The sequence below is a fragment of the Amphiura filiformis genome, chromosome 10 (assembly GCF_039555335.1).
Source record: "Amphiura filiformis chromosome 10, Afil_fr2py, whole genome shotgun sequence".
Lineage (NCBI taxonomy): Eukaryota > Metazoa > Echinodermata > Ophiuroidea > Amphilepidida > Amphiuridae > Amphiura > Amphiura filiformis.
In genome coordinates this window covers 60,168,159-60,188,260 of record NC_092637.1, presented here as the reverse complement: position 1 = coordinate 60,188,260, position 20,102 = coordinate 60,168,159, and the positions used below count along the sequence as shown (strand labels likewise).

The 20,102-nt window shown below is 36.5% G+C and overlaps 1 protein-coding gene across 1 annotated transcript in view; it reads left to right on the top strand.

Annotated features, from left to right (window-relative positions):
* Positions 1 to 4,839: 4,839 nt before the first annotated feature.
* Positions 4,840 to 20,102, top strand: part of LOC140163093 (DNA polymerase nu-like) — a 35,971-nt gene continuing 20,708 nt past the window's right edge. The window contains exons 1-10 of the mRNA XM_072186469.1: positions 4,840 to 4,988; positions 7,308 to 7,417; positions 8,646 to 8,819; positions 9,968 to 10,149; positions 10,640 to 10,746; positions 15,020 to 15,144; positions 16,249 to 16,393; positions 17,330 to 17,394; positions 17,891 to 17,974; positions 18,714 to 18,809. Of these exons, the coding sequence (XP_072042570.1) occupies positions 4,961 to 4,988; positions 7,308 to 7,417; positions 8,646 to 8,819; positions 9,968 to 10,149; positions 10,640 to 10,746; positions 15,020 to 15,144; positions 16,249 to 16,393; positions 17,330 to 17,394; positions 17,891 to 17,974; positions 18,714 to 18,809 (1,116 nt within the window). The 5' untranslated portion in view covers positions 4,840 to 4,960. The remainder of the gene's footprint in view (positions 4,989 to 7,307; positions 7,418 to 8,645; positions 8,820 to 9,967; positions 10,150 to 10,639; positions 10,747 to 15,019; positions 15,145 to 16,248; positions 16,394 to 17,329; positions 17,395 to 17,890; positions 17,975 to 18,713; positions 18,810 to 20,102) is intronic.

Below are 20,102 nucleotides of genomic sequence, written 5' to 3'. Positions count from 1 at the left end.
GTATTAGAATAGCTGCCTTATGTCTATTGTGCTGCATAGTGCAGGATATCACGCCTAAAGTTGGACCTCACGGTGGACCCAGAAGACGACATCGGAATGAATTTAAATTTGGTATAGGTTATTTTTATGACCAATGGCATATTTTAAGACTAGGTACAAAAAAATTGGTTGACATGAGGGGCGTTTGATGCACCATGAGAAAAAATACTAATTATATTCTGTTCAAAATAGCAAAAAGAAAGCCAGTTTTGTTCTGCAAATTTTTATGCTCACGGCTGATTTGATCTTAATAGCCCAGAATGTGTTTCCATGGTTAACCTTTGAATGAAAAAATGCATCTTAAAAGTTGTACCTAAACATATTAAAAATGTTGCTAAAGTGCCTGGTCATCACTGGTCACATGTGTGTCATCCTTGTCCAGTCCATTCATGTAGCTGCTTTATAGTGCAACTTTTAAATCTGCATCTTTGGAGTCACCATGGCTATAATTTGAGCTATACAGACAAATGAGGTACAAATTTGCAGAATTAAAATGGGTTTCTTTTTGTTATTTCAGTTTGCATAGTCTCATGTGATAAAGTGTAATTACTTTTCTGATGTGTTTAGAATGTGCAGTGTGTGGACTCCATTAAAGCAGCCTCCTCATCCATGTGAAGTATATGGGCTGTCTTGTGATGCCAAGAAAGTATTAGAGGCACTCAGGGAAGCATATAGGCGAAAACTACAAGATCAGAGAGAAAGACTGCAGGCAAGAAGTAGGTCAATACTATAGAATAACAAATAGCTACAAACATTAACCCGTTTCCTTTCATGGTGGTGTCCAGTGGTCTTTGTGCTAGCCATAGCCTTCAACATAAAAAATCCAAAGTCTTGAAATATTTTCGTAAAATAAAAGTTATCTCAAAAACCTCTGGACCAATTACTAGACTTGTTTGTACTCATTGTAATGCATTTTCATGCTGATTCCAAACTTGCCGCCTGCCCTCGACATGTGCAAATAACATAACTTTATGTTACAAATCTACTATCACTGTGGATCAAGGAGTTTTAATGGGCCCAGCATGCTTTATTACGGTAGCTCACAAACTACATAATGTTTGAGCTGATCATAAATTGATCAATTAGCACTGGTCATGGTGACATTTATATTGCTTAACATGCAATGAGACACATAGACTCCCTTTATAGTCCGTTGATTGATTGCTTAATTGATCAACTGTATATAAACAATCAAGATTCTTCATTCAGTATTGATAGGTGTAAGTCTTAAGTCATTTTCAGTATGAGTATAAATCGTAATAGAATTTACTGATAAATAACACAAAGTAACCAAGACTTAGTCAATATCTAGTGAGTGAATTCATAGCAAGTTTTAGGAATGAGTATGTGTCATTGAGTGAGTAAATGATTATTTATTGTCACATTATTATGCAGTCTGTTTTAAAACAAATACTTCAGAAAGCATTTAAATAAAATATAATCTACAAAAATGTGTAACTTACCGATTGATAACATCACATATGGAAACCAGAATGCAAAATGGGATATTCCATACACCCTCTATGGAAGACTTAATCTCCCATACAGGGGATGTACTGTAGATTTCAAATGGAGGCACCCATTCCATTTGAAATTCACACTCCCTGTGTGGAAGAATAAGGTCATATCTTCCATGGGTGTGTATGGATATCAAGTGGAATAGCCCATTTTCTTAACCCAGAAATTTGTATTAATTACATAGCCCAATGTTCTGTCTTTGTAGATAGTGTGCAAGCACAGCGCTACAGAATAAGCCACAGCCATAACACTCAGACAACCCAGCATGTCCCCCATAGACATATCAAAGAAGAAGCACCTCCTCATTCATCTCCTGCAGCAAATCCCTCCTGTGAAGCAGTCCACCAAGAACCACTAGCCCTACACTCATCTCATCTACCCTACTGTGAACAAGAAGAGAGTGAGATACAAGATGACAACACAGCTGTGATAACCCAGAGGCTACAAACTCTACACCAGTTGCCAACTGATATCCAAGAGGTACTTGAACCAATTCTATGCCAATTCCATGTTTAGAATATATTATGTTCACTATTTTATTGAGTCATTGTGGTCAGTCTGATTTATAATTGACTGCTCAAGGGATGAACATAAATATGACACTTTGTTTGAATCAATAGACTAATATTACTGGTTTAAGTGAAATAAATCTAGACTAATGTTACTGTTTTAAGTGAAATAGTTTGTAAAAAGAAACAGAACATTTATATGGTATATTTGGTCAACACATAATAATCTCTCCATAAATCTCTCCTAAATCAAAGCAGCAAGTATTATTTTGTATCTACCTCTCCATCATGGAAAAGACACTACCAGTGATTTGTTAAATCAGAAAATCTAATAAATCATCGCTAATTATTAACACAACCTAATATTATAGTCGTGTTAGGAGTTTGCCTATGTGCATGGTCTTAAGCTAGTACCGTAGAATTCCGTCTAGAAGCATATGCCTCTAAACGAGGGTTTTTTTAACGAAAGATATATGAAAGGCCAATACCCTTCTCAAAAACATTGCAATAGATTGGTCTTACAAATATACATGTTTGTACAGCCGCCTTTATCAGTAATATAGTTGTTCAAACTCCAAATAACGTTTTTTGTTGAGAGTGTCTGCCTCTTGTCTCTTGTGTCAAAAAAAACTCGTTTAGAGGCATATATATGCTTGTAGACGGAATTTTACGGTATTTGACAAGTGCCCGTAATTTTCACCAAAACTGCCTGTCCCAAATTTGACCCTGAAATCATAAACAAGACCTCATCATTTTTTTGGGTTCAGTCACATGGGTTCAGTAGGTAGGGTTCAGTCAGTTCAAATGTTATATTGTTACTAGCCTTCATACTATTACACTGGTCTTAATGGTTCACAGAACTTATTTAAACATTATATTTAATAAATCATGGAATTAATCTTGCTTGGATGGGTGAGTGGCCGGGGTACTCAGTACAAATGACCATACGGGGGACGTGCATAAACATGGGTAGCATTTTCAGCCTTCTGGTATATCAATGACCCCTTTTTCAAAGCCTATTTTGGTATATGAATGGGTCCTTTTTTTCAAAATTTTCTCAATTTTTTCGGAAAACAGCCCAATTTTTCCTTAATCTAGCCAAAATTGTCAAAATTTTCCCAAAATTCTGGGAAAATTTGTAAAAACTAAGACAATTTTGGGTAAATTCGGCCGAAAATTTTGACTTTTGGTATATCAATGGGTCCAAATTTCTTGAAAAATTGGTATATTTATGGGTCTACTTCCAAAATCTCAGCGGCACGTCCCTACCAAAACCAAACTTGAGTACCCCCCCGGGGTGAGTGGCTAGCTAAGACCCTGTGCGTACTTGTAGCGCCACATACTATTGAATGAAGTCCATATCATATTTATCAACACTGATGTTTTCTTTCTTTTTGCCTTTTGTTTTTATATGAAAAAATACCTACAACAATTTTGTTGACTTCCCCTTTTAAATCTTTAAAGCCATCCTGAAAAAAGAATATATATTTGAACTGATTTTCGAGGATCACTGATACTACTGTAATGTAAATTGTAAGATGTAAAGCACAGTATTTACAAGAATGATGCAAACACATGACATTTTGTAAAACTGATGGCCAATACCACACATACCAGTAATTGATCTGTAATATATGTGTTCAGTGAAATGCCCATGTACTTAAAAATGAGCAGTGATGATGACATGGCCAAAACAACCAGAGAAGAAAAATTATGTACTCATTTTTTCAGTGTTCTTTTCATTCTTTCTTCAACAGTCTACCTGTACCGGCCTTGCACCTCAAAAGTCCACAAAAGACGTAATATCAGATGTACTGACTGATTCTTTGGCTTTGGGCCCACTCAGTTCCATCAAGAGTACACCATGCAGTGATGATAACATGGCCAAGGGCTCTGCTGTCAAAAGTAGCAGTTGTGCTTCCGCTACATATTTGCCAAGTTTGAAGACAGCAGATAATATTGGCAGACAGGTGTGCTCCACAGTGGGTGATACCAACATTACCAATCTACCCCAGTTTGATGTAAATATGGGTCTTACAGGCATAGTCGGTAATGCAGCTAGAACAAATGATGTCCGTAATATCACAAACCTACCTTTAATTGATGTCGATATAGGTCAGAGTGACACTGTGACCAGTAAGCATGATCTACATGTAGGTCATAACGATTCACTTGCTGATAAAAGTCAAATCATTAAGAATGTTAATGATAGCCTATCTGAAGTTGATGTAAATATAGGTGAGAGATGGACAGATGAGGTTGATAATAACAAAGATGACCTAGCTGAGTTGGGTGCAAGTATGGGTCAGAGAGATTCAGCAAAGACAGGAAGGATCCAAAAAACCAACAACCATGAGCTTGATATAACCGTGGATCAGCAAACAGCTGGTAGTGATAGCCTAAATTGTTCTCAAAGAATTCATTTCTCTGTAGATGTGAGTCAACTTGTTAATTTTGATATGTTCTGTACAGATATAGAAAAGTGTACTGATGACACTGGAGTTGAGAATATTGATGGGGCTTTTGGTGCAAAGATGAATGATAATAAAACAATCCAGAAAAACAGGCCCAGCTTAGAAAGATGTGACAGGATAGATCGTCAAGACAGTTGTTCTGAGGAGAAAATTGATATAAGCAGAGGCGTGACAGATAAATCAAAACAAGACAAAACTAGTTTCAAGCATCATGAGTCAGCACAGGTGATGAGGAACAACACAGACCACAAACCATTGATTGGCGGCCAAACTCTGCATAAAGAAGATGAATTGATGATGACTGCAGCAGGTTCATCCTCATCAGTCTGTAGGCCATTGTGTCATAAGGAGGAACATACCTGTCGGACATGTCATCATCTGTTGGAAAACTTCCGTCAGGAAGATGTCGGGTAGAACACAATGATGAAAGGATTGATGCTGGTGGAAGGTGAGTTACCTGGTGAAGGTATGTAAACAAGGCCCAGTGCATCATGGGATTGATGCAGCCAAAAATATAATCATTTAAAGATGATGCTGAAGGCCAAAAATGTAAATTTTTCTTATTTTATACATTTATCAATATGATAGGAATTAAGTTGGTCAGATTTGGGTGTTTGGCCATAAGAAATCAAGCTTGTGAAATAGGGCACAGGTGTGTCATTTAAGATGATTGCTAAGCAGCTAAAATGTAATAGATTTCCTTATTTGTGGATATCTATTTTTAAAAAAGTGATAAAAAGAGGATGATAGGATCACGAAATACTCCTTTAAGGGGGTACTACACCCCTGCCCAATTTTGTGCCTATTTTTGCATTCTTCTCAAAAATTATAGCGCATTGGTCACAAGTAAGATATGTATATTATAGGGGCAAGGACAACAACTACTGTACTGGAAATTCAGCAACTCAAAGCAAGTAGTTATTGATTTATTGATCAAATATTGGTTTTCCCTCATTTTTGACTGTAACTCCATAACTATTGTCTGTGCTGAAATAAAATTTCCAGTGCAATAGTTGTAGTCCTTGCCCCTATAATATACATATCTTACTTGTCACCAATGCGCTTTAATTTTTGAGAAAAATGCAAAAATAGGCCCAAAATTGGGCAGGGGTGTAGTACCCCCTTAAGGTGTTATACATGTGTAGATCAAGCTTGGGAAATAGGGCAGCCCAAAAGGCCCAGTTAGAAGACAAATTCAAATAAGTCAACTTAACTTTTTTTTCTTGTTCAGCAATTTCAAAGGACCCCCAAATTTCACTTCTGATGGTCTAGTTAGTATGTTTGTTTTTGGTGTATTTTTTGTTCTCATTTTAGATTATCTTTACTGTACCCATGAATTCTTAACAATATACAAATGTGTGTGTATACATACATTTTGTTCTGTCAGACAAAAATGGAAGTTGGCTTAGAATAGATGTAGTCATCAGTTACCCTGGCCAATGGCTGTGAAATGTGACCTGTTTTCTATGCTTTACCATTTCAGTGCAATCATTCATGTTACATGTTCTAAAATAACATTTTTTTCTTTCATTTGGTAGGAGTGATAAATGTTCTTCAGCAGGAGGTATACTATTGTCACAATACATTGATTGAATTATTATTTTGTTGAAACATATTTTATTTCAACTAATAAGTTTTATTTTAGTTACCATTTGAAATTGAAAACATTTTATGAGTTCATATAACCAATTGCTTGTTTAACTTGTTACGGTTCATTTTGAACATCGTAGATCTTCTGACTGGATTTACACTCGGTTCCTGGGCAATGAGCAACTACTTTTTGTCAAAACAGCAAAATGCCATGACATCATTTGGTCAAAATTCAATAGACCTTTTCAAATTGAAGTTTTCTGAAGATGCCCGTTGTTTATGATGACCCAGTTTGTAATTCTGTGTCACCAATGCTAACACAAATGCAACTATTTAGCCTGAACACAAATCTGCATGAAAGACACAATCAAGCGTAGGATATGTCTTGCATAAGAGATTGATGTTTACATTGTCAAGTGTCAATTTGTCCAAATCTAGATTGCCAAAAAATAATGAAAATTTGCACTTTTCTTTTCATGTTATTTATGTGCCAAATAGTGGAGGTGTTATTTCAATATATTAGGAAAATATTTTACCTGATAGCCCCATGTTGACATTGGTTTAAAAATAAGTATTTTTGCTCAAAAGGGTACCTTGATTCATCACATTTCTTGTCTGCCATTTTGTTGAATGGTGGTACCCCTCTTTTCTGGTCGCTGCACCTGGTTTTCCGAACTTTTCCTTCAGATTATGATTTAAAATGTTCTATTGCTCATTACTCAGGAACTGAATGTAAGTTCAACTCATGGTATATATTTTCCAGTTGTGGGGAACTTTGTAGAGTGGTTTAAGTTGACTTTCCTGTGTAAATTCAATCAGGATACTCTGAACATTACAATAGGTTATTGTACACACTGTGCATTTCATGCATTGAGTGTCCAGGACTCCCAATTTTGACAGTTAACCTCTATAAATACTTTTCATAATGTGTATGTCAACCCCTAATTTTGTTCTATGTCGAGCATTAGTACTACCTAATATGTGATCAGCAAAGATTTGTTCATGCTTAATACTATAATGCTAAAATTAACACTGGTTTTGTTGACATTTCGAATCATTCCATAATTTACTTTACAATTCCTCCCTCCCAATTGTGTAAAAGTTGACATTGGTACTATTTGGTCCCTATTTTGTTTTCTTTATTTATATCTTTGTGTATAATCCTTTTTAATTATAGGTAATCCAAGGAAAAGGAAAGTGTCATCCTCAAGTTTTCAGACTCCTTTTAAAGATGCTAGTATTAAGAAACACCAAGGTGGACAGACAAAACAGATTTCAATCAAGCAGGTATGTAGTTCTGAAAACAACAACAGAGAGTGTGACTGATTCTAAAGGCGTGTTTCTATTGGGACCATTTACCGGTAAAAAGACGGTAAAGGGATTAATTCTGCTCAATAGAAACTGACCTTCCCCGCTAATTACCGGTAAATAGCGGTGAGAGTGTCAATCGACGCTGTCCATCGTGTATTTACCGGTAAACAATGTGCAATGGAAACTGACCGTTATCCGTCTTTCGCCGCTATTTGACGGCGAACAGTTTCGACTCGTACAACTATTGATTTTGTCATCAGGAGAAAACTGATTTCATAGCAATTTGTGTTTTAGATTGTTGGCAACTCTAGCATACTTTGATTTGATTATTAAAAAATTAAATCACTGTTCTTGAGCTTTATTTTGATACCTTGGTGTAGATAATTCATCCAGTTGGTTAAAAAACGTAGAAAAATTAATCAAAAACTGGAATGTACATGTTTCATTAATACAACGTTGCATCCGATACCTTGAGACATCATCGCCTGACTGATTCAGGCTGATTAATCACATGGTTTCATGCATGCAAGAGTGTTGCTGAACAGAAAATGCAGATTAGATTTTCAACTCTGGCACTGTTTGGACCAGGCATTGGAAGGAATTGATGACCGTCTCTCACTTGACCAACCACCCAGAATCATTTGGCTGATAATGTCTGATGGTATTGGCCCAGCCCTCCAACTCAACACAAAAATTGACAACCATGAAAGTTACCAAATAGCGGAAAAGGGGTAATTTTTTACCAGTAGCGAGGACCGAAATTGGGAAAATAGGGGTATTTTATTTGGACAGTCCATGAAATTTGACCTTGAAATCGGCAAAATAGGGGGTATTTAATTTGCACTGTCCGCGAAATTTGGATAAAAGGGGTACTTGGGAAAATCCAGTAATTTTTTTATCAATATTTAGTGTCACTGAAAAGGGGTGTGAAATTCTAGTCATTGAAAAGGGGTATTGGAAATTCAAGTCATTGAAAACCACAAAAAAGGGGTTGTTTTTGGCCAAATTTTGGTCTTGATTTTGCATGAAAAAGGAGGGTAAATGTGATGAAAAATCATTGCAAAAAGATTTGGTAACTCTCATGGTTGCCAACTTTTGTGTTGAGTTGGGGGCCGGGGGTATTGGATGCAATATCTTGATTGTTAACAAAACTGAATAAGTAAGTCAAGTGTGTGATGTACTGTGCAATGTTTTTCTTCTCTAGATGATGGAGAAGGAACCCATCGCATCTCATTCAGTAAGAGATTCATTTACAGACGTGTCCAAGATGTCCCATGATGATAGGATACTACTTGAAGAGAGACTAAAGAAGGCATCGGAAGTGGTGATGACATTGATGTACAAGGATAAGTCCTCACAGCTCAGGGAGATTAGCCAGGTAAAAGGTCTGGGAGAAGTAGCAATTGGGCTGTTCCTGTTAAAATCCATATATCCCCTGTGAAAGACATGATCTTAATCTCCCACACAGGGGTGTAGATTGCAAATGGAATCCCCCATTCAGGTAACCCCATATGAAATTCACACTCCCTGTGTGGAATATTAAGGTTGTGTCTTCCAGAGAATTTCGACTGGAATAGCCCATTGCACTCCTTAAGCTCCATTATGAGAGTCAATTTTTGGTCATTGGTCCAAAATAGCTTTTACAGCTCTTTGCCACACAGTCTCTGTTATTCACCTTTTTGACACTCTTGTGAGAGCAAACTTCACAGGATTTCAGTATACATTTCACATAATCACATATGTGGTGGAATTGAGAAGTTGGACTGAAATAAACTTACAAAATTATTGAAATGCGGTGGGAATAAGGACTCAAATTTGGCACTTGCATGTTGGGAAATTGGAAGTTATAAATATTCTTGGAAAGTTGCGAGTGGCTATTACTTAGATTACTACCACTTGTAACTTTTAGTGCTGTGAGAACAATTTATCCTAAAAGGAGTCATTAAACAAAACTGGAATGTTGCACACTTAGTAAAAATATTTGAAACTATGTGGGCAACTTGAAACTTGGCATGTTGGGACTATAGTGAGTGGTCAAATCTGGGCTATTACATGTTGATCTAAAGATGAGACTGTATTTTCCCCCCATGTCAAGAGAAAAATGGTATGTTTGGGGATGAAATTTAAAAAAAAACATTCTGCATTCCCCCCAGGGTAAAACTATCGAAGCATTGTTACAGTGCCCACTTCCTTAATACTGTACCACCTTCTGAATGATTTTTGCACTGATAAGTGATAATCATACTTGCACAGGGAACCTGATCAAAATATAAAGAAAAGTTTCAACAACAAATAGAATATATGTTCGCAACACCATGCATGTCATTTTGGAACATGATCTTTCAAATTTCCAGATAACAGGCTGTTTTAAGAGTTTTAAAAAAAACCTCTAAAAAAGCCTGGGTGTAGATTTTAAATGGAAATTGACACTCCCTGTGTAAGATTAAGGTCATGTCTTCCACAAGGGTGTGTGGATTTCAACTGGAGTAGCCCAATGATAAATGAAACCTGCTATTTAATTTACAGACCACGAAGAAGGAGGTTGATGATGGTATTGATAGCATAGCAGTATCCATAACCCATTCATTGGCTACACCAAATAGGAGTGACATTGCAGAGTCAAGAGAGGGCAGTTGTCAACAATTACAGCAGTGGTATGTTCTCTTCCCACTTGATGGAGGAGATGGTCAAAATGATCAGTGGTCAAGGTAAGATCTCTAAGCTATAATTAAAGACCGAATTAAAAGACTAGTTTAAGTCAACCAGACCACAAATACTATACTTACATGCAGGTCAGCAACCAATCACATCGTGCCTTTGCCCTGACGTCAGATGCAAACTAGTCTTTTTAATTCGGTCTTCTATTATAGGAAGTATGATTTTTTACAGTGCTCAGTGCATAATTAGAAAGTGCTGCTCATTGGCTACTCATGTGATCTTTCAATAAGTGACAACTTCTTTCTTTGTTTTCTCTCTTTATTCCTTCCTTCTTTCCCTTCCAGTTGCCAAAAAGCCCTTGGGGTGTTAGGGTTAAGGGGGGACTTTTTAAGCATCTTGAATCTTATAGATAAGAGTGTTAATGAATAGACATGCGTTCAACTGAGCATATTATGCACACCAAGACATCAAGACATCGGGTCTTTCGTTCTCATTTTAACTTGTTTTTTTACCATTTTTGTTTGTTATTCCTTTGTGAAGAGATATGTTTCTGTCTTTGATGGAGAGTGGAGTCAGGAAGATTTGTTTTGATGCGCAAGAATTGATGCACACACTTATGACACATTATAAACTACAGCCCTTTGAAAGTAAGTACATTTATTAAAAAACTAAATCTATGTTTCTTGAAACCAGAAATTGTACGAGGCCTAGAGCTTGTATGAGCCTGGTCTTTCATTCTCATTTTAAACTTGCTTTACCATTTTTGTTGTTATGATAATTGTACAGTAACATAAACGATGCAAATTTTAAATATGCTTCATACAACTTACAAGTAGTTTATTGACGCATATGATTTCCTGCCTTCCCTCTAAGAAATGTGGGGATGGTTATTATGATAATATTGAAGACGAGTGCAATCATCTTCAACTAGATTCTTTCAGCATAGTGGGGCAGGGATGGATGAAATGGAAGGAATGCCTGGTACATATGTTCAATTTATGATTGTTAACAGACTTTTTCAACTTTGCTGTATTTTGCTGACTTTGAACCCTATGATAACCTCTCCATGTTTGTAATAATGTGGCATGGACTTCTTGTTGAAAGCCAGCATTCCATTTTAGTGTGACAAGGGATCTTGTGTCCATTCTTGAAGTACATTGTCTGCTCAAATATATTTCCAGAGAGTTTTCAGGCATTTTGCTTGGATCTTCCCTGTTTAGTATAGGGTAATACACATTCTCAGGCAAAAATGAAGCAGTTTCAGGTATTTCTATGAGTGCTTGTTTTCATCCCTGTGTTTGGTGTAGTCTACAAGTGGCCCCGTGTTAGGCCTGTGCATGACCTATTAGTGCAATCTTGGAATATCTCCATTATTGAAACTTAGTAAGTGACCGGCACAGCAGATTCAGACTCATTATCAGATGGTTGCAGGTTCGAGCCCCAGGGGTAGTGTTATCATGTTGCATACTGAGACAATGCCATGCACCTTGAATGTTTCTTAATGTCATAATATAGTACTTGGAATGTAAAAGACACACTCATTGTGCAGGAGAAGTACAGTGACTACCCACCCATCTCCCAACAATTTAATTTGGGCACAAACATCAAGGAAAAGAGATGGGCACTTGAGCCTGTGGCCATTGCTATAGCATGACTGGACCTGTCGTGGCCATTGCTACAGCATGACTGGACCTGTGGCCATTGCTACAGCATGACTGGACCTTCACCTTGTGCCAGGTAATTAACAGTCTGCAGATAGAAGTCACGCTATCAAATTATCTGCTTTACTGGTCACTGACCATAATCTGGATGATTTGGGAAAAACAGTTGAATTAATTTACAGGACAACTTTGTTTTGTTTTGTTTTGCTTTTGCTACAATTTTATTCTGCTCTTAAAGGTCCTAGACCTAATCGACAACCTCATCCCCCATCTTTCTTCATCAAAACTGAGATTTTGGTATCAGAAGAAAGCTCATATTATTTCATTACCCCAGTGAAATTAAATGCATGAGATTTTTCATTTAAATGGTATGAACAAAAACATAGTGATTTTTGTGGTTACCACGTTAGAAGTGTATGTACTGTCCTATGGAGCATTGTTATACACGTTTTTGCTTCTCATGTTTAACCACTAGAACAATATAACTCAAAATTTGGAAACACATTTTTTTTAATGGTAGGCCTCAATTTTAGATTTTAAGGACACGGATAGCGACGTTTGCACAGTATTTTTGTGGGACCTGAGAGCACATCAGACACACCAAGGAATGTCCTTCTGATATAAAATAATTTTTATTATTTGAAATTTGCGATACATATTTTATGACAAATTATTAAAAAATGACATTTTTGACATTTAATAGTCCTCAAAGTAAACTTTTAAAATCTTATGATATGTATTTAAAGTGTACGTAGCTGGGATGAAAAGCCAGTCATCATTTGAAAAATTTGATCTTTCATATTGAAGATACATTATTTCCCCAAAAGCCCTAAAATTTTAGGTGTTCCTTTTTTGGGGGGGTGTATGTATCAAGTTTTAATAATTTGTGTAGGATACAGATTACTGAGATTATAGAATCAGACCAGCTTGTTACAGTTAAATGTGATTGGAGGTCATCTGTGATATTCACTCCTGAGTGATTGTCCATTGCTAAAGAATGCTAATTGCTGAACTTGAAGAGGTTAATTGCTAGTACTAGAATTAAGTGATTTGTTTTGGTCAACTAACAAGTCCATCCACCCTAATTGGACTAGACAGAGATATGATCCGTCCATGGTCCATTGAACCTTGAAATACACAATAGAAACAACAGATTTCTCCCAGGCATTGATTATACAATTTCATTTTAAAATGTATTTTTAGTAACTTTTGCCACTGTAGCCAGTGTCTGTAAAAAGTAAAATGCCCAATTTTACAGCCCGTTTGTGCTGGACCTTAACAATTATTGTCTACTATACTATAAATAAATAAATTGAAATCTCAAATTGATCAGGTTATGTAACTGTTACGGAATGGTAATTGTTTTACTTCCGATATTCATTGTGTCCATGGCTTATTCTGGTTACTACACTCGGTTTCAGAGAAAAACGGCCCTTGCTTAGATTGATGTGAGGGCCCTGTTATATGAGCGACATACGCAGAGCTTTGTGTTCCCTTCAAGAGTGCTGCTCTGCGCCGACCAACGTTTTGTAATCGGCCAATCAGATTATTGGTCTGTTGTTATGATTGTCAGACAATTGAATCAGCCAATCAGAATCCCACTTCTGTGTTTACGATGTGCATGCTCTCTAAATGTAGATACAAACTGTCATTCTTCTCTGGCCCAAACTGTAGATACAGTACAAAAGTGTGGGAGAATTCAGAATGTCAAGATTTTTCCAGTATTTCTGGATTTTCTGTTGATACCTACATATCCCTTCAGTACCTGTATCTGATAGAAAAAGATCTTTTATTATTGACATGATTGGGCAGGGATTCGCATGTGATAACCTGGGCTGGGAGGTTGCATCTCCAATCCTTTTTGTCAAAATGGTCCACAAACAGTGACACTCTTGATTTTTTTCACATGTCCATTTTCCAAACAATTATTCACTATTGTATTACTATTGGGTACTAGGCCTGTTATCGACTGTCATATGTGTCATATTATCGTCGATATGACCCTAAATACGACACATATCACTAAAAAAGAGAAAAAAGAAAGAAATGTCCATGCTATTTTGTCCGAATAAGCTTACCATACGATCATGTTTCCATCGGAACGTTGAAAATTACCTCCTGAAGTTGACCCGAACCCGGAAGTAGAACGAACCAGGAAGTTGGCAATCGTAACTCATGTCGGCGTGATTTTAAGCTTATCTATCGACTTTTTTCAGCATTTTAAAATCTCATTACGAGTTTCGACACATGTCAATTGTCGTATTTTTTCCCCGACGAAGTGTTGAATTAGAAATCATGTGTCGATAACAGGCCTATTGGGTACTTCACTGATGAGAGGACCATGTATGATTTTATGTGTTGATTCAGAGATGAGGACCTGGAAAAGTGCATTGTGCAATATATGGAAAAATGTATCTCATATGAGAGAAGATTCTCTGGGTCAGTGTAGGAAAGCTGAGTATCTACATAAAGCTTTTACTTATCTCACTTTATATTTATTTTGAATGGACTTGTTAGACGGATCCAGAAGGATGATCCAAAGAGATGCTAGACTCTCTGAGGTTCCATCTGTGGGTAAATACTTAGAGCTAAAACCACCTTCCCCTTCACTCCACAGATTAATACCATGACACCACTAAGCCCTGACTGCCAGCAACAAAGTTATAGCGCTCCTGGAGCACTGTGTGTTGACGAAAACTCAATTAATCTACAGACCAACTTGTTTATTTTTTATAATAGCTCTCCTAATCCAAGACTGTTACATTTTGAATAGAAAAGTTCCTTCTAAATAATTATCAAACTATTTAACGCGATTGTGGCATCAATTATGATAGCTCCGCCCCATTGTCAATTCAAATATGGTAGGCACATAACAAGCATGACCCAGTTCTATTGTCATTTGGTTATGATCAATAGACTATCAATGAAAACCACTTCAAATATCGCCTTGCTTGCTGAGATCTACATTGATTGGTCAGGCTAAGTAGCCGCTTACACAAACTGCAAGACAGTGAGACCACGGATGTGATATATAGAAAACTTGTCTGACCCAGGATTGGTAAAAGTGAATTCCCACAAAATGCTGGGAAGTGGAAGGGAAATTGTCTACAGATTGGGAGGGTTCATGTATCGGGTTTATTTAATGTAATCTACATTACCAGTCGTTCTCAATGGACCCGAGGGAGGGTCTAAAGAGATGCTTGGTTTAATATACAGAAATTGAAGGCTGACTCTGTCATATATTTTGTGTTCCTTTTAGTGTGCTGTAAGTGGGAAGTACTAGATCCCAAAGTAGCAGCATGGCTCCTGGACCCAGACCATCCTCCCATTACATTCTCAGATGTTCTCGATGTCATCAAGAAAGTGGACAGGAAAACTTTACAGGTAAAAATTTTGAAGGAAAATAACCTTTAACTGTAATCCCATCATTGCTGTATGTTTAATATCATTTGCAGAGCTATGAAAACAAAGTAAAGATATAGAAAGGAACCTGCGCAATAACTAATATTTCCCACTGAGCTATCAAGACTGGTGGCATTGAAGTGCTAGCTAGGTGAAAGAACATTTTAAAATTATGATTTTTGCAAGTTGAAGTGTGGACATACATATTCCAAATTAAAAAAATGTTTTAATAAAATGAATGTTTAACATATGATTTGTGGGCGTAAGGGGATTGAACAGAGAATGTTGGAATGAGTGATTTAGCAGTTAAACAAGCTGTTACTAATAATATTGTAATATTTCATTTCAATAACTCTTCCTATACCTTTGTACAGGAGCCAAATGTTGTTAAACGTTGATCAATGAATCTATACTTTTACAGTAGCCTATGCGAACACAAGTTATTGGAAGCACCCATACATGTGATGCGTGAGCCAATAAAAATATGTCATGCCTGGATCTTGTATGCATATACACGCTTACATGTTGAATTCATTATTTTGGAGGAAGCGGCTAAACATTGTCGTTTTATTGCCGATATCAGCAGAGAAATCAACTTAACCAAATTTGTTCTTCTTGTAATGTTAAGTGGCAATGACTAATTGACATACTTCATGAAATAATCATGTGAATTAGATGATCTTGAGCTTGCTTTTGTTGTTGAAAGGGATTCAATCATGTTATACAGTGGTTCATCAGTAAAACAAAACTGCATCCTACGCGTCAACATATTTCTATATACCACTTGACATCATTGTTTATCAAAAAAGGTGAGGGACTGGTCTATCGATATGCTTGAATGAACCGCTACACTGTTCAATGGCTTTCTTGTACTATATGAAATGTGGCGGGTGATTCAAAATGCACATGCCCTGAGCAAACTACGATGCGTACGTACACTGTAGGGCAAATAACAATGAAAATTGCTATAATTTGCGCACATACTGCCTGTCAAGTGGTATATACCGCTCTTGCATCGTTGTTGTACATGATTGAATCCCTAATTTCAATTATCAATCCCCTGTATGTGGTTATGTTTCATTTCAGAGTGATGTGAAGTTAACCAATCTTGTGCAAAAGGATCTGACAAACCTGAGCACTGCCATGGAGGTTCTATATCAACAACTCAAGAAACACAACCTATGGGACTTATTTAGCAGTGTAGAGGCCAAACTCACCCCAATCTTAGCTGGTAAACTGTCTTTCTTTTCTTACTAGGTCAATGTGTAATCAGTTACACCGTCCACAAGCTGTGCTTATATAGCACAGACTAATTATTCTGTGTGTGATACACCATTCTTGAACGAATCAGGGTGTTAGGCAGGTGTGGAATACTGTATTGTTTGTGCCTCGCTCCTACTGAGAGCAGCATAAAAACCTTCCGTCTATTGACCCTGGAGAACAGTGTTTGACATTGAATGGTTCATCCAGGTTCAATAAGAACAATTCTTGCCATGCGAACAGTATGATTTTGTTTTATAATTTTGTTCTAATATTTTCCTTGATATTTAACAGGTCTTTACGTGGTAACATCAGTGAAATTGAAATGGGTGCTTATAATGAAGAATTATATAGCTTTATTCCTTCAGAGTTTTTACACTAGACTAACTCGTGAATATTTTACACCAGGAAATAAGAATACACTGAAATAAGTGAGCACACATCTATGATATGGAGGTGAAGAGAGTTAGAATTCCAGGTGAAATCCATACACCCTCTATGGAAGACATGACCTTAATCTCCCACACAAGGGGTGTAGGTTTGAAATGAAGTCACCCATTCAGGCAACCCCATTTGAAATGCACACTCCCTGTGTGGAAGATTAAGGTCATGTCTTCCATAGGGGGTAGTGTATGGATTTCAACTGGAATACCCCAACCCTACGCTGTGAGTTGTCACATCTCGCTTTTGTTTGGAATGATTATAACTATGTTAATGCTGTTTAAGCATGTCAAAATTGTGAAAAGTAGACTTAGTTAAATGGGCTTCCTGCTATTGTCAATGTTCATTGAACTTCATGTAAAATAGCCAGTCATTCATCTTTATTTCATTCAAATTCAACAACAACAGACACAAACAGTGGATACAAAATAGTAAAATGGTTGTTGATTTTGTTTGTTAATTTCAGCAATGGAAGTGCAAGGTATAGGTGTCAATGTGAGGACTTTGAAAGATTATGGAAAACGACTTAGGGTATGTATTTAAAGAAAAAATCATTCAATAGTTTCACCCTTGCTACTTGGGCAAAGAACAAGTCCTCTTTTCTCTCTAGACTAGAATGTTTTAAGGCTTTGCAAAAGAAACCAATATAAACCAATATAATTGGCCAACCCTAGGAAAGGAAAAAAAACCCCAAATAAATTGCCAAACCCTGCCACACCCAACAATACAATGTACATAAGAAGACCAGACCCCTTAGCTCAAAATCCTCTTTGATAATATTGCATTGCAAAACCCTCAGCAATGCACCATTCCTAAAAACAATACAGACCAAAACAAGAAATATTACATTATTGTGGGTTTGTTACTATAATGATAAAGTCATATCCTGAACACTGACTTACAGACAGATATAATAGCAGAAAGATACCCTATTATCCAGAGCAAAATTGGGACCCAAAGCAGAATGAAATGTGTGCCATATGATTTCTCCTGGATCTGTATTGTATTATTTTATTACAACTTCCAGGATAAGATAGATGAGCTTGAAGACAAAGCCCACAAGGCTGCAGGATGTGTGTTTCAAGTCAGCAGCCATGTGCAACTCAGACAGGTCAGTACAATGTCAACAAGAATACAACCATAATGTGTTTGCTGTTTAATGGTTTATGGAATGATGTGAGGCCGTAGAGGTCAGCGACAACCTGTAAAGTGTGCTGAGGCTTGTGGATCAACGTCTAGGCGTTGTGCCTGTGTGTAGCACACTATAAATCACTGCCCTTTTTTTCTTTTTTTTTGCAAATAAATAAGACATTTGGCATGCAACAGCCAAAATTGTATATTGCCCAAACCGCATAACCAATCACACAGTGATACTTGTGATTCAAGCAGTTATGGTGCACTTCAGCTAGTGCGTTATGACTCAATATACACCAATCTTATTTGGTAGATTCATTGAAATAATAGCTTTCAGTGTGCTCGAAAAATATACAAATACATATTATCAGGTCACTTTAATTGGATCCTTGATCACAAAATATGCTATGAAGTAAAAAAAATATAGTGTGACATATTCCAGCAAGTAATAATGCTCATGAAAACTTTAAAGACTGAAAATTTGAATATTTGGAAGCACCTAGAAAAAGACTCGGTAACTTCAATCCTTAATGGTAGCACAGACTAATAAAACATGTCTGTTGGTTGTTTGCAAAATTCAGATTGTTATTGTGTGATCATACTCATAGTCATGTATAGCTATATAGCTTTTACACTTGCATTGACTTGCTATTATACATAGACTTGTTATACACTTACATTTTATGCCCATGCTGTTGCTGTGTGTATTTTCACAGGTTCTTTTTGATCAACTGAAACTGGACCAAAACTTACAAGGTCAAAAACTAGCCAGAACTAATGTGCAGAACTTGAAGTCTACTTCAGAGGCAGTGGTGAGTTACAACATTTTCATTACTCTCTTAAATAGCGGGAACCAATCATAACAAACATTTAAAAAATGTGAACCATGCATTAATTGTGTATAATTGCATGGGCGCGCACTCCGTGTACTACGCACAGTGCTGTCGGAAGCAGTAATTTTTCTTGCGGGTTAATGAATTACATTTGCTTGTATTTCCCAACATTTTTGTTATAAACATAGCAAAAATCATGGGAGTTTTTGGTACAATTACCTAATAGGGATCAACTTGCTAGACTTGAGACCAGTTTTCATTTACGGAGTGAGTTAAGGGTTAGGGATGGGGTAGGGCAGTTTTTTAATAAGACTAGTAGAGTTGCACCCTATTCGGCAATTGCTCGGAATTTTTTTCTTGTGTATGAAATAGGTTTAATAATAAATGGGTATCACTTGTTGCTCGAGGAGTTGTACAAAATAATGCATTAGACGTATCAACATCTCAGTACAAGTGCATTATTTTGTACAATTTCTCGAGCAACAAGTGACACACATTTATTAACCTATAATTATTATTTGGTCCCAGACATGCTAAACTCTGTATGTTTTTGAACTTTTGGTAATATACGAGCATTATTTTATTTATTTATTTATTTTTATTTATTTATTATGCTTCATCACTGGCTCATATACAATTACAAAATATATTATATATAAATATTGCACATACTAATCAAGACAAGGTAAATAGAATAAAATGCCAGCGAAAAGAATGGGACAAACAGGTGCAAAATCACCTCTAGGACCATCGCACCTTTCGATTTTTGAAAACAAATTATGGAAAAAAAAACCCATCACAGCCCCATCCCAAATTAAATAAGCCTGCAAGCATGTACATTAAGGTTTTGATAGATTATGTTCTGTGTTCTCAGTAGAACAAAGAAATATCTATAATTAGATGACTTATAGTCATCTTTGTGAAGTAGATTTAGTAACCCATAATTATTCCAAACATGAAAATTCAAAATTATAACATCCACACTTGTACATGTATTGTCTATATAGCATAAACTGCATAGCCCCTCATCTAATCACAGGGTTTGGAATAAATGCTCTGATATAATTTTGTTGTACTGAACAAAAAAATAATATACTTGGTCACAGTTTGTGTTCTGTAAAGAAACTACCAACTAGAACATCATGCTATGCCCCAGCTATATAGCATAATTAACTAATCATGGAAACTACCAACTAGAACATCATGCTATGCCCCAGCTATATAGCAGAATTAACTAATCATGGAAACTGCCAACTAGAACATCATGCTATG